This window comes from Colias croceus, chromosome 4 (genome assembly GCF_905220415.1).
Source record: "Colias croceus chromosome 4, ilColCroc2.1".
Taxonomy (NCBI): domain Eukaryota; kingdom Metazoa; phylum Arthropoda; class Insecta; order Lepidoptera; family Pieridae; genus Colias; species Colias croceus.
This window is the reverse complement of record NC_059540.1, coordinates 2,772,701-2,787,941: the sequence shown is the minus strand read 5'-3', so window position 1 is coordinate 2,787,941 and position 15,241 is coordinate 2,772,701. Positions and strand designations below refer to the sequence as shown.

Below are 15,241 nucleotides of genomic sequence, written 5' to 3'. Positions count from 1 at the left end.
GGATATCGGCTATCGGCTTCCGATATCCGATATCGGACCGGACAATGTGAAAACGCTCTGACGTGCAAGTAGGAGTATAGTTATAGACTATAGTTTAATAATAGAGAATAAACTACCATAGTACAGAATATTAATCACCATAGATGAACTACAGATTAATAATTGTTATATTTTGTCCATAATCAACTTATTTTATATGTGATTTTATCACTTATATTAGTAGTGTTGGGTGTTGGTCAGCATGTGGTCAGCATGATATTATAATTTATAGCCTATAGCCTTCCTCGATGAATAGGCTATCTTGGGGCTATCTAACACTGAAATAATTTTTCAAATCGGACCATTATTCCTGAGATTAGCGCATTGAAACAAACAAACTCTTCAGCTTTATAATATTAGTCCAAATATTTAAAAAAATAAATTTGTTTAAAAAATCGTTTCTGCATCTTTAGTATTATACCTACTCTACTTTGGTTTCTATTCTCTCGATCATTTAAATCAAGAAATCACTTTTTTATCACTTCTATCAAATATCATACCTAGTTGAATCAAATAATGTTTATAATTATAAAAAACTTTACAGTATTTTGTATTCTTTCAATTAAGTAGCCTAAGTAAGTAGCATTTAAAAATGCTCCCTAAATGAGAATTTACACAGAATTTATTATAGGGAAAAAAAACCATCGTGTGGTGGGATTTCGGATTCGAACCCAATTTCTGAACGACCATTTGATTTCAATTTTCATTTTTCAAATCGGTGAGTGTGTCGGTGAGGTTATTTTTTTGACATTGAAGTTTGTCTCGTGATTATCATTGAGAAAGCGCGATGCACCTTTTTTTAAACTAAAAAATGTTTGAACACTCCGTTCGAGTACCAAGAAATTTTAAAATATCTGCAAATATTGTAAAGAAAGTAGCTACTGAAGGCGGCGGTGTAAAAAATTTATTGTACGATAACAAGCTGCGACATTTCGTAAGTAAACTTTTTTATTTAAAATATCTTAAATATACAAGTTTATTAACTTAGAACACGTAATTACAGAGAACTAATGTTATATATGCGCTTATAACGGAAACTATTAAACATGCTGCTCATATAAACAAGCTCTTCGAAGCTACTGGCATTTTAGAAAAAGAACAGCGCTTAGATCCATGGCTAGCCCGAGTTTTAACTACAGAACTGTTGTTTGGCAAAAAGGAGTTGCCCGGGCTCAGCAAACCCGAGCAAACTATTCTGAGTTACAAAGAACAATTCGAGAAAATACCACTACAACTTGATGAAGTAAAATCTGAAGGTAATATTTCTTTTTTTCAGATCTAATTCTACTTATCAACAATGGCAGAGAGCACTGAAACGGGGCCCTTAATTCCGAAACAGACAAAGCAAGCAGTGTTTGTTTTGGCGAATTTATTTTTATATAGTGTTGCTATGTTTACCTTACCATTTATCGCTTTCTTTGGAATGCGGCACATACTTACGGATTATTATCCAGTTGATCCATTTATAAGGACCGTCTGGTCAGTAGTGTCTGCTGTTGTTGTGGTAAATTTAATTATTTGCTTATATGCATATAAAGCATATCATGAAAAAGAATATGACGAGCATGGCAATGAAATTGATCAGCATTCCTATCAGACGCCAATAACAAAAGAGTCTGAGAAAAGTTCATTAAACTTAAAACAAGATTAACATGCAACATTCCAAAGAGTTTTTGGTCCAGTATTACGCTAAGTTTGTAAATTGCTAGTGTATTTGTTACTCTTTAGCAATAATAAATATTTAAAAATAATCTTTGTTTTATTCTTTTATATTCCTTGTAGATAGAATACTGTTAATTTAATAAATAAAACTTCTAGAACTTTCAACACAACAATAACTTAATTGAACAATAAAATTCTTTTAATCTTCACTGAAAAATATACACTATGAACTATTCAAAGCATTATCAACAATTCCTTTTAAATACCATGTCATCTAACCTATATACTACACCTACCTTAAACATACTAATGTCACTTCTACAAATCTTTCAGTTCGCAGACCTCGCTACGTAAGGATAAACACTAATCTCTTGACCACGTCAGATGCCATCAGAGCTTTCCAAGATGAGGGCTACAAGTTCATCAGATGTACATCGGGATCATACAATGATTACTTGCAACAGATACAGGGTTTATCGGAATATGACTTCACACAAGACTATCATGTGAAAACAATGTTTGTTTTCCATCCTGGCTCCAAGTTTCATGATCACGATTTGTACTTGGAAAATAAGATTATTCTGCAGGATAAGGTAATTACTTTCTTTTCTTTATTGTAAAGGATGCAGTGAAAAATATTATTTTTATACTAATTTATAAAGCTGAAGATTTTGTTTGTTTGTTTGAATGCGCTAATCTCGGGAACTACTGGTCCGATTTGAAAAATTATTTCGGCGTGAAACGTCCACGCGGGTGAAACCGCGAAGCGCAGCTAGTTTGAAATAAAATGCAGTAAGCTCAGAAATACTGTTCATTCTCTTTGAATCTAAAATAATAAGAAACAGCAAAATCGTATATCATATCATCCTTTTAATCATTTTAATGTTCCATTAATAAGCAAAATTAGTAAGATTGACATAATATAATGTCTTCTTCAAAAAATTAAGTTTACCAAGTACTTATCTAAGTTTCATATTATAATAAACAGCTATTATTTTTTAGGCTACAGCTTTACCAGTGCAATTGCTTGCGCCTCCACCAGGCAGTGTAGTTTTGGATATGTGTGCAGCACCGGGCATGAAAACAACACAAGTCGCCGCTTTTATGAGGAATCAGGTATATTGTTTTAAAAAAGATTTCGGAACAAAATAATTAAAAAACTAAGGGAAAATGACTTTATCGTCATAGTGTATTACGTGTATTAATTTATTAATTGTGAACCAAAACATAGATATACATAATTATTTTCTTGTTAAAGTATTGAAACAATCATCATTATTTTCTATGTTATAAAAAAATAATTTTTCAGGGAAAAGTATATGCCGTTGAAAGAAATGAAAACAGATATCAAACGCTCTGTGATTTTGTTGAGAAGACCAAATCTAAATGCGTGACTACAATGCACAGAGATGCTTTGGAAATTAAAAAGGGGGAGTGTGAAGATGTGGAATATATTATTTTGGACCCAAGTTGTTCTGGATCAGGTAATAATTAAATTCAATTTCTATCTTCTATTTACTTTAACAGAAAGTCCTAAAATTCACTTCTTAAAGCTTCACTTTTAATTGGGATATTAGGAATAGCTGTCACTAAAAATATTTTCTTACAAATAAGAATACAAGAATAAAATTAAATAAGGAAGGAAAACATATTGGTAAGTATATTAAATCCTATAAAGTTAATTATTCAATTCATTAGTCTTCATTAATAGTTCTAATAGCTAATTAGATGCTCTTAATTGGTAGTAAGTCGTATATATTATATAAGATTATACATAAGCAATAATTTAATTATTACTTTTAGAACTATACATTTATTCAAGTCATTTTAAAAACAGGTATGCAACTCTCAGTACACAACTACGTGGAAGACGTTAGACTCGCTCGTCTCACATCTCTACAAGAGAAATTCCTAAAACACGCTATGAATTCCTTCCCAAAAGCCAAAAAAATTGTTTACAGTACATGTTCCATATTCCCAGAAGAAAATGAAAGAGTTATATCCAATGTTGTTAAATCTTCTCGCGCTAAATGGAAAGTACTAAATGTTAAAGATCTGTTGAAGGAACAATGGAATAACTATGGTTCAGGAATGTATGGTGAAATGGGAACGCGCTGTTTGTATGCACGACCAGAATCGGATATAACTACGGGATTCTTTTTAGCAGTGCTAGAAAGAGATCCTAAACAAGTGGATAATTCGGAAAACATTGAAGTAGCAGACGAAGAACTTACACAGAAAAAAGCGAAAAATAATAAAAAACAAACCAGTGAAGAAACACAAGAGGCGGAAACTATTGAACAAGATGGTGATGAAAATTCTGGAAATCAAAAGAAAAAGAAGAAAAAATCAAAGCATAAAAAAGATGCAGAAGATAAGATAGTGGAAGAAGCAGAAACCACTATTGTTGACGAAACGAGTGAGGATATAAAATGTAAGAACAAAGTAGTTGAAGCAAGTTCTGAAAATGGTGTAGATTGTATTGAAGTAAATACTGAAACAGACAAGGTAAAGCAAAAGAAGAAGAAAAAGAAAAAACAAAAAGATTTGAGCGAAGTTTCTGAAAATCATGACATTAATTCGAATAATGATGAAGTGATAAGCACAGAGGTTAATTCGGATGAAACGGAATTGCCCAAAAAGAAGAAGAAAAAAAGTAAACACAAAGAATTGATAGAAAATGACGTACTAGAACAAACCCAAGAAGGTATTCATAAAGACGTTGAAACAGAAACATCAACAAAAAAGAGAAAGAAGTCAAAACATTCTCTCGAAGAGGTTCCGGAGAATGATGAGGTTGAACCAGTTAAGAAAAAAAAGAAAAAGCGTAGCAAAGAGTAGCATTTAGCTACCGTATTTTGTATGTTTTTAAATAAAAAAAATGTATAGACAATACTTTGTTTTCATTTTCCTTCATTGTTGTTGATCTGGCATAATATAACGCATAATAGTATGCTAAAATATTAACAAAAAAAAAAATGTAAGTACTTATGATGCGTTTCATACGTGAATGCATTAGTTAGAATGTTTAGATGGAGAGATGTGTGAACTTTTGATAATAGAAGACATAGAAACAAGCCATCTACTAGATAAGCACATAGGCTACTTTTGACTCATGTCCTACGCGGAGAAAAGCCGTGTTAGCCGTTGTTAGTTGGAGAATAAATTAATTTCGATTAGATTCCATCTTTTGATCTTATCGTTAAAAATTCTGGTAGGTATATTTACTTTCAAAATAACGGAATTACTAAATTACCAATTATTAAACATACTCGAAAAAGTTTTCGTGCATCGGACTCTATCGGCAGAATAAGCCTTTGTGAATACGCAGCGTCGTGGACAAAAAAAAAACAATATTAACTAATTTGTGAAATTAATATTTGTCTAGCAAACCACTTGTAGTACATACAAGAAATATTTATAATTATACCTACCTACATATTATTTTACTAAGTAACGCATTTATATAAAATACGTTTACGATTGATAAATTGGCTATAACCGTTGCATTGCACGCCAGACCGTCACGAACTGTGTCGTGCGTCCTTATTTTCAACACCCACTGTAACAAAAAATTATACCTTTTCCTACAAAAGACTTTCAAAGAAATGCATATATAATAAGTGGGTACCATGTAGATAGGTACTCCAATTTTTCATTGTGCCTGAAAGTCTAGTCTAGATGACGTATTATTATGTAGTATATAATTATCATGAATGAGTGAATGGGGTCAAAATACAAACCACCGTTTTGACGATTGTAGCACATGTGTGTTTTCTGAATTTTTTTAGGGAAAAAGCAAGAAATCCCTGATACCCTGACATACCTAGTAGCTATTAATACAACGTGGATGACAAAATATTTTTCTCGTCCGTTATATTTAATTTAGCTTACACATTATAACCCTTATCGCATTACAACTGTCTACAACACCACATGAAACGTAGTTACCTAGAACAAAAAATGAATTTATGTATTGAGTACTAAGGTTAAAGGTACTATAGCAGTAACGACTACATGGATTTCATTATTCCATTTACACACCAATCGTGACGTGTTGCTATTTGGGTTAATGTGTCCTTCAAATGTTACAATTTTACTGATATCTTGTAGCCTTGGGCTAAATAGTGCGTAAGATTGAGATAATATTTATAGGTTTATTTTTATAGATGGCCTATCATACGCTTACTCCCCTCTCTCGTGTACCATACATTTCCTTCGACATTAGAAGTTACGTTGTAGGATTACCTTCTGAAAGTCAAAACTTTTTGAAAACTTTAGCTTCTTAATTACAACAGAACAACATCACAAAATTCTCCTTGCTTCTAGAAATAAAACATACAGTTTTAAAATTAAATATTAGTTATATGAATATTTCAATTTTATCGCCCTTACCAATTCGATACCTAAATTCGTTATTTCACTGTATAGTTATTTAGACGATAAAAATGTCGTTTACGTAGCCGTAGAACAATAAAATTGATTTATTCTCTTTATCGAAATCTTTTACTAACACGATCGAAAAAACCTTATTATTAATAATATTGATATTTAATGCAAAAAAACTCCAAAAATTTTTTTTTTTCAATTAATTATAAGCAATTAAAAATCGTTGAAATTTAAATCACGTGACTATAAACGCGCCATCACTGGTTACCATAGATGTGACGTCAAAATGTTTTTCTATCAACTGCAATGTGTGAAAACTAACATTATGACGTCACACGCGTCCGGGTGACGCTTCGGGAGTTGTCGGTGTGTTTTCGGTACTGGATTCAAAGACTAATTTTTATTTTGAAATAACTTTTGAATTATTGAAAAAAAAAAAAAAAAAAAAAAAAAATAGTTTTGTTATAAAACTAATAGTTATATAATCTTTCCATTTAGCACAAAAAAATTTTTTATTCAAATACTCAATTAATAAATCGACATAAAGTAAATAAATAAAATAAAATAAATAAAATAAAAGGAGAATGCCCATTTTTGGTACTGGTTTTTCTCATGCATCAAGACAACAATACTATTAAAAAAATCTTGGCAATTTAGAGGTCTTCTTACCATCGGAAAATATATTTTGAACAGGGAATGTTTTGAAAAATCTAATAAGACATGTAATTGTTTAGATCCGTTATTATAGATTTAGTGTCCATTACCGTTTACATTTTTGGTACAGGTTTTTTCTCATGCATCAAGATAAAAATACTATTAAAAAAAATCTCAGCAATTTAGAGGCCTTCTCACTATCGGAAAATATATTTTGATCAGGGAATGTTTTGTAAAATCTAATAAGACATGTAATTGTTTAGATCCGTTACCATAGATTTGGTATCCATTACCGGTTACCACGGTAACCAAGCGGTAACTATTATGACATTTACTATGGAAAATAGCTAAATGTATTAATATCGATAATTGTTTTCATTGAATTACAAAAAAATCAATTAACATAAAATCACTCTGTAAGGTATTTATTGTTTATACACTGTAGGTTGTTTTAACATAGATAGTGAAGTAAAATAATATAAATATATATAAAAAAAAAAATATTATTATGACATAGCTTGGTAGGTAACCAGTTATTTCTTATTTGTTTCTTTCTTCGAATATGTAGTGAAAAAATGATTCAAACAACAACAATAATATGTAAACCGAATAAAATCTCTATTGGCATTTTTAAATATATATTTAGGTTTCTTGAAATCCGTCCCGGAAGATTTCTGGTGCCTACCTACACTAGCCGATGAACTATCTGTTCATCGACTTTGTCTGAAAGCTCTACGCATAGATTAAATATGTTAAACGAAAAATAACCTTCGGACGATAAAATACTACCTAAATCACACATAAACATAACTAAATCGGGTTTATTTAAGTTTTGAGGTTAATTCACATTTTTCTCAATATCTTGAAAACCCCTGTTTTTATCACAATAAAATCAATTGGTAAAAATCTTTTGAATATCGAAGAACCCTCCAAAACCACTCTAGCATTGACGCAACACTATACTGTGGTCCATACTTTCATGGGCATTCTCCTTTATTAGCAACTTCAAATATAATCATTACAATATTGCTCTGCCTTCTGAACTAGGTAATTACCTGTAGGTATCTCAGAAGGCAGTGCCAGCAGCCAGTGAAAGGATCAAAGAATTTAAGAAGGTAGGTAGGTCTCAATAAATTTTGAATACAGAATTATTTAAAGATTATTATGAATAAAGTGTTTTACATACATACATATATACAGGGTGTATACAGGGATGAATCATTGGATGAATCCGTTGCCTAGCAACGCTGTTTTTCTCAGCCTAGGGCGTACCATCATTTGGGCGGCGCCTACATTTGATCTAGTTTCAGCCAATCACAAGCGGAAACACTCTATTATGACAGTCCTGTCACTCAAATAATCATATAGTACGATACTTTTAAAGGCAAAATATATCATGTGCCCTTGAAATAGAGTCTAGTTTCGCTTGATAGCTCTTGCTTAATGAGCTTCCGTTATTGAACTGACGGGTGAGTAACGACACTCCCAATGAATGGTGTAGGTATTTATTTCTATAGGTTCTATTTTTCAACAATATACAGATTTAAAATAATAGTTTATAAATATTTCAATGTAGGAAATATGAATAAAATAGCATAAAATAAGAAATATAATGTTTATACGAGTGCTACGATATTTCGTAGCACTGTGCTACGACGCAGTTTCTTACGTCCTTAAGGACGCTATAACGTATTTTTACAAAAACACGCTGTTTTTCGGTACCATTTTAACTTAAAGCAATTACACGTGAGAACATAGTAATATCTTAATTTAAAGATAATATATTCAGCTCTACGTTCATCTTATAAAAATTGTACGACGTCATACAAAATTGTCGCTGAAATACGTTTTTTCCATCACAATAAACGCATAAAATGCAAAAAAATGGGGTCTAAACCGGTACCATTTTAGGAAAATTAAGAGCCTAATCTATCTTCTTAACTATATCTTATTGAGGGATATATAGTCCTTTATATATGGTGTAATTTTTATGAATCTAAATCAAAATTTTATTTCAATAATGAGCTAAATTAAAAATACTTGTCGATTTCTTCATACATTTTGTTCTCGCGGTTCGTCAGACCGCGCTCAGAAGCGCTCTTGGAAGGACGGGTGTATCGCTCCTCGTGCCAAAAATAAAAACGAAATAAAAAAGATTATTGTGCGTGCACTGTCTTTTTCGTGATTTGAAATATTTGATACTTTTTATGAGTAAACTGTATAAGTTTCATATTCCAATTATTTGTAATTTAAAATTATGTTTTTAAAATTACCTTGCCTGAGATCCTCTTTTTTATGGGTTGTTGAATAGATTGGTGGGGTAAAACAATTCAAGATGGCGTCGATGAAAATTTGGCTTTTTTTCGTGATGGGTGTCATTTTCATAGTTTTTGGGGTAGCTATTACCGAATATGAGGTCAAAACTGAAATCCAAGATGGCGCCGACGAAAATTTTACATCTTTTCGTCATGGGTGTCATTTTCATGGTTTTTGGGGTAGCTATTAACGAATATGAGGTCAAAACTATAATCCAAGATGGCGCCGACAAAAATTTTACAACTTTTCGTCATGGGTGTCATTTTCATGGTTTTTGGGGTAGCTATTAACCAATATGAGGTCAAAACTGAAATCCAAGATGGCGCCGACGAAAATTTTACATCTTTTCGTCATGGGTGTCATTTTCATGGTTTTTGGGGTAGCTATTAACGAATATGAGGTCAAAACTATAATCCAAGATGGCGCCGACAAAAATTTTACATCTTTTCGTCATGGGTGTCATTTTCATGGTTTTTGGGGTAGCTATTAACCAATATGAGGTCAAAACTGAAATCCAAGATGGCGCCGACGAAAATTTTACATCTTTTCGTCATGGGTGTCATTTTCATGGTTTTTGGGGTAGCTATTATCGAATATGAGGTCAAAACTATAATCCAAGATGGCGCCGACGAAAAATTTGACATCTTTTCATCATGGGTGTCATTTTCATGGTTTTTGGGATAGCTATTAACGAATATGAGGTCAAAACTATAATCCAAGATGGCGCTGACGAAAATTTGACATTTTTCGTGATGGGTGTCATTTTCATGGTTTTTGGGGTAGCTATTAACGAATATGAGGTCAAAACTAAAATCCAAGATGGTCGTCGAATTTCAAGATCTCGTCATGGTAATACTGTCGCGTTATGGAGCAAGGCGGCGATTTTGGTATCTATATGAATCTCGCCAAAGAAGTTTCACTCCTGACACGTTTTCTCGGCACACACGTTCTTTTTTATTTTATTCTCTTCGTTTAAATGTTTTAGATAAACTTTATTTTAAATAAAGTTTAGCGAATATATTTAAAGAATATATTTAAAGTTACTAATATCTGTCAGAATATTAACATGATTGCCACAGAGTTGCGTTTTATATTAAATTTCTAAATATGCATTTCAATGTTCTTTAAAATTGTTTTTTTTTAGACTTTCTACAAAACTGTGGTTGTTAACGTTTTTGTTATTTTATTTAAGTTTACTTTAAAGGAGTAAGAAAAATATACCTAATTATCGACGGTTACATTGGGGATTTGGTAATAGCTGTCTCAAAAACCTTGAAAATGACACCCATGCCGAAAAGATGTAAAGTTTCGTCGACACCATCTTGGATTTTAGTTTTGACCTCATATTGGTTAATAGATACCCCAAAAACCATTAAAATGACACCCATGACGAAAATATGTAAAATTTTCGTCGGCGCCATCTTGGATTTTAGTTTTGACCTCATATTCGTTAATAGCTACCCCAATAACCATGAAAATGACACCCGTGACGAAATGATGTAAAATTTTCGTCGGCGCCATCTTCGATTTTAGTTTTGACCTCATATTGGTTAATAGCTACCCCAAAAACCATGAAAATGACACCCATGTCGAAAAGATGTAAAATTTTCGTCGGCGCCATCTTGGATTTTATTTTTGACCTCATATTCGTTAATAGCTACCCCAATAACCATGAAAATGACACCCATGTCGAAAAGATGTAAAATTTTCGTCGGCGCCATCTTGGATTTTAGTTTTGACCTCATATTCGTTAATAGCTACCCCAATAACCATGAAAATGACACCCGTGACGAAATGATGTCAAATTGTCGTCGGCGCCATTTTGGATTTTAGATTTGACCTCATATTGATTAATACTTATTTAATAGCTACTCCAACTCCTTGAAAATGACACCCATGACGAAAAGATTTCAAATTTTCGTCGGTGCCATCTTGGATTTTAGTTTTGACCTCATATTGGTTAATAGCTACCCCAAAAACCACCCACATTTGCAAATGTGTTTGCTACTTAGGAAAAGTATATTTAAAGATATAGGTAATGTGAATGTGTGGTAACGAATTTAATTTATTTCATTCCGACTGTTTCTCGGAATAACATACATTTACTAAGAATTGCTTACAATGCCGGGTTTAATATATTGCCGGTAACATATAATATTATGTATGATAATAATTCTTAAAAAAGTATTTTATACATTTCTTAAAAAGCTTCGATATTGTATACAATAATACAATTCATATTCAAATTGTTGTAAAATAGTCACACTTTTTTAAGTTGGTTGAATACACTAAAATACTTATAAGGATCGTACCTACTAATAATAGTAACAAAATGAATTTTTAAAGTTCCCAGTAATCTTCTGGAATCAATTTCAATAAAAATATAAAAAAAAAAATATCAAGTATGAAGATGGTCTATAAAATGGAATGCGCTATGTTTACGTGAGCGCGATGTTCCCGCGAACCACGTGGCGACGTTAGATACCTAAATTTGAGTAACGCAGATTTGTGACAGCGTCCTTAAAGATGATTAAGTTTAATTGACATTTAAATTTTTAATTAAATCGAATAAATAGGTTAAAGATTTAGTTCTCTTGCATAAATTACCGTCAACGTCTATGAAAAACAGTAATAATTGAAAACAGGGTATAATTTATAATAATGACTGTTGAATGTGGGTAGAAAATCTAGAAATATAATTTATGCTATACTCATGCTCTACTTTATTTAATTACAGTCGCTAACTGTAACCTGAAATTATATGGACTATAATTATTCATTTCCTAAGGAAAGACATTTTTTTTCACAAACTACCATCACTACATAAGTACATAGTACTTAACATAGTATAAAACAAAGTCGCTTTTTCTGTCCCTATATCCATATGTATGCCTAGATTTTTAAAACTACGCAACGGATTTTGATGCGGTTTTTTTTAAACAGTGATTCTAGAAGACGATTTGAGTATATCATTTATTAGATTTAGACAAATAGGGGGAGGCCACGGCCAGGCGGAAAGCCTTATAAATTATAATAATTCTGAAAGCTCGAGTAAGGCTCAAGTTGTCATTGCTACAATGTTAGCCACATTTTACTCTGAACATTTTTAAAACAACAAGTAACTTTGTATTGTTTTAAAAAATAGCGTTAACAATATTTCATAATTTATGTAAATTCATGACGCAATTTACATAAGCGATTGTGAAAATGCTTACACGTCGAGTATGAAAAATTTATCAAGGAATTTCACATCATTACCTGAAAATAACGTATAATTGAAGTTTAGTGTGCTTACAGTACTTAACTCGAGTATATTCGTGAAATTCTAAATCCCTGTTTATCGCGAATCGTTTTTAGGTTGGGACACACGTGGCATTGTTAATATGGATTTACATTATACATTTCTAGAGAAAGAAATCAAAACAGAATTTTATTTTAATTTACCTTGAGTGCTCTACATAGTTTTCAAAAGAAGTACCTAATTCTGTAGGTATGCTTATAAAGTTGCTGAAAGTATTATTTTAGAGCAAAACTTATCGAATAATATAATATGGTACTGAAAACGAATTATGTAATTCAATAATTATTTAGAATGCGAAGCTGTTTTTAAACCCACTTATTTAATTAAAATTCTATTTATATACAGGGTTATTTGTAAAACACCGGCAACCTCGCAGGACAAGATAGCTAACATCATAAGTAACAACATTTGTTCTACGACTTTTGGCATAACGCAATAAATTATTTTTAAATGATTTTTTAAGCTTTTATTGTACTCTCCTAACATTTGTAAGTCTATGTTCTATTCATTATCGAAAGGACGTCGCGACGCCCCCTTTCCCCTCCCGTTCGCTTCTTGTTTACGTAATTTTTGGAATGCGCGTAGAGTTTATAATATTCAAACGGAAAATTAAATGAATATTTATTTTTGTATGAAAATAAAATCTAACAAATTATCAAAAGTCGTAGAACAAATGTTGTTACTTATGATGTTAGCTATCTAGTCCTGCGAGGTTGCTGGTGTTTTACAAGTAACCCTGTATATTATTTTTTGTATTTTTATGAATATTGGTGGATGTTTACAAAAATATTTTAGTGGTGTGTGTCCCTTACCTTTATCAGATACGTTAATTTCCTCATTTTATTTTATTACCTGTTATGTTACTTTAAAAGTGTTACTAAATCAAATATGAACAATCCTGTTGTAGGTAATATCAATCCTCCTTCCTTATTTTTAACATCTCTCTATTTTAAAGTAAGTGTCTTGATCGTTATTGTTGAAGGTTGAAATCGAAAAAATGTTATAAATTAACTTTATAACCGTAATAAAACAAATATCCATTTGCCTGTAGGCACAGAAACTTCTAGAAACAATATGTATTCGATTATTTTGCCAAGTCATTCGCGTGTTTCATATCGATATTGAGCTCGCATTCGTCTCAATTAAGCAGCTTATTATATTGAAATAATGTTCATTCGAATACCTACTATTTTCTCTAAGTTCAATTTTGATTCATCACTACATAGTATAAAACAAAGTCACTTTCTCTGTCCCTATGTCCCTATGTTCCTTTGTATGCTTAAATCTTTAAAACTACGCAATGGATTTTGATGCGGTTTTTTTAATAGATAGAGTGATTCAAGAGGAAGGTTTTAGTATATAATTCATTAGGTTTTAGACAAAGCGGGCCAGGCCGCGGTCGGGAAGCTAGTATTTCATATATCTGAAAATGGCCAATTATGTAATGTGAAGTATTGTTTATTTACAACAAGATAACAATTTAAATTAACGTCTAAAATTTCATTATATTATCACAGGCACATACTAAAATTGCAAGCTCAACACGGCAGCCTGTTTAGGTTATTGATTATTATGTCCTGTTTATTGTAGCCTACGTCAGGTGAAATGTTCCTGAAAGCTAGCTCACGTAAGCTAAAATACAGTTGGAAGGGCTATTTTGACCTATATTTTATATTAATAATTAAGCACAAATTCAAATTCAAATTATAGATATACATAAATTGTATGTAAATAGTAAATACTAACTATTACATAATATCTTGAATTTAATTTTATATTTTAAATAAAAACACTTCACGAACAATAAGCGTTTTAAAAGAAAGCTCCATAAAACGTGGTAAAAAATAAATAAAGCTAACTTTGTTCGGTATAGAATAAAAAAAAAATTAATGACGAATATTTATTTATAAAAATTAATTTACTAAAACTTGAATTGATAAGTTCTTTATACGCATGGTTATTTACCCACAAAAATAACACTGAAAATTTATCTTGACTTTCACCGTTTTACAAAACATCCGCTTTCGGCCATAATTCAGTACGGAAATGGCTATTAACCAATTATAGTCTTTATAAACATATCGCAAGGAACGAAAAACTTTAAGTTTTTGTTGAGGCCTGTGGCGCTAGGTGTAAAGTGTACGTTAGGTTAGCGAGACTACATCCTGGCCAAATTGAAGTTAAATACAAAGAAAACTCATAAATGTACAATATTTTTATTAAATTCAGTATATTCACTTTATTCTAATGAAGAATATTTCCGTCGGAATCAGTTCAAAATAAGTTTCATGCCGCGATTTAAACAAAGTACTGTATTCATTGTATTTGTTATGTGGCTTGCTGTGTGAGGCAACTCCATCGTACGATCTTTTACTTATTCTTTACTTTATAATTACAAATATTTATAGCACATGCAAGGCTATAACAAAAAAGAACATTAATTGCATTTTAATACGCTAACAATTTCAAAGCATAACCATTTCGTGTTACCACAACGCACACGGGTGCGCTGGCCTGACCACCCCGCCATACCGCGTACAATGGCGAACGGTCACTCGAACGGTCTCTCAAAACATAACCGGTCGACTACCGTTCCATTATAATTACCCATTTGCATATACTTTAACTCAGGAATAAACAACTTATAAACATTTTCAATTATCAGACAGTGAATACTTTTATGTGTCATTTATTTTCCCGCGCTTTTCTGTCAGCGTACAGATTAAAATTTTTTTATCTCGTGTAGAATGAATCGTGCGTAAGTTTAGAGCAATGTATTAATTGTGTTTTATAATTTTTAAATATCGACATGGCATCAGAAGAGCCTGCAGCTGCAACTGTGGTAAGTGCCTTTATTATTAAACTAAGAAAAAAATAATA

The 15,241-nt window shown here is 31.6% G+C and overlaps 1 protein-coding gene across 1 annotated transcript; it reads left to right on the top strand.

Moving 5' to 3' along the window:
- Positions 1-760: 760 nt before the first annotated feature.
- On the top strand, positions 761-4,594 carry LOC123691292 (28S rRNA (cytosine-C(5))-methyltransferase). The gene is made up of 6 exons (XM_045635611.1): positions 761-973; positions 1,043-1,295; positions 2,035-2,294; positions 2,704-2,817; positions 3,011-3,185; positions 3,539-4,594. The coding sequence occupies exons 1-6, from the start codon at positions 851-853 to the stop codon at positions 4,540-4,542; spliced, it is 1,929 nt and encodes a 642-aa protein (XP_045491567.1). The 5' UTR covers positions 761-850; the 3' UTR covers positions 4,543-4,594.
- The last annotated feature ends 10,647 nt before the right edge of the window (positions 4,595-15,241 follow it).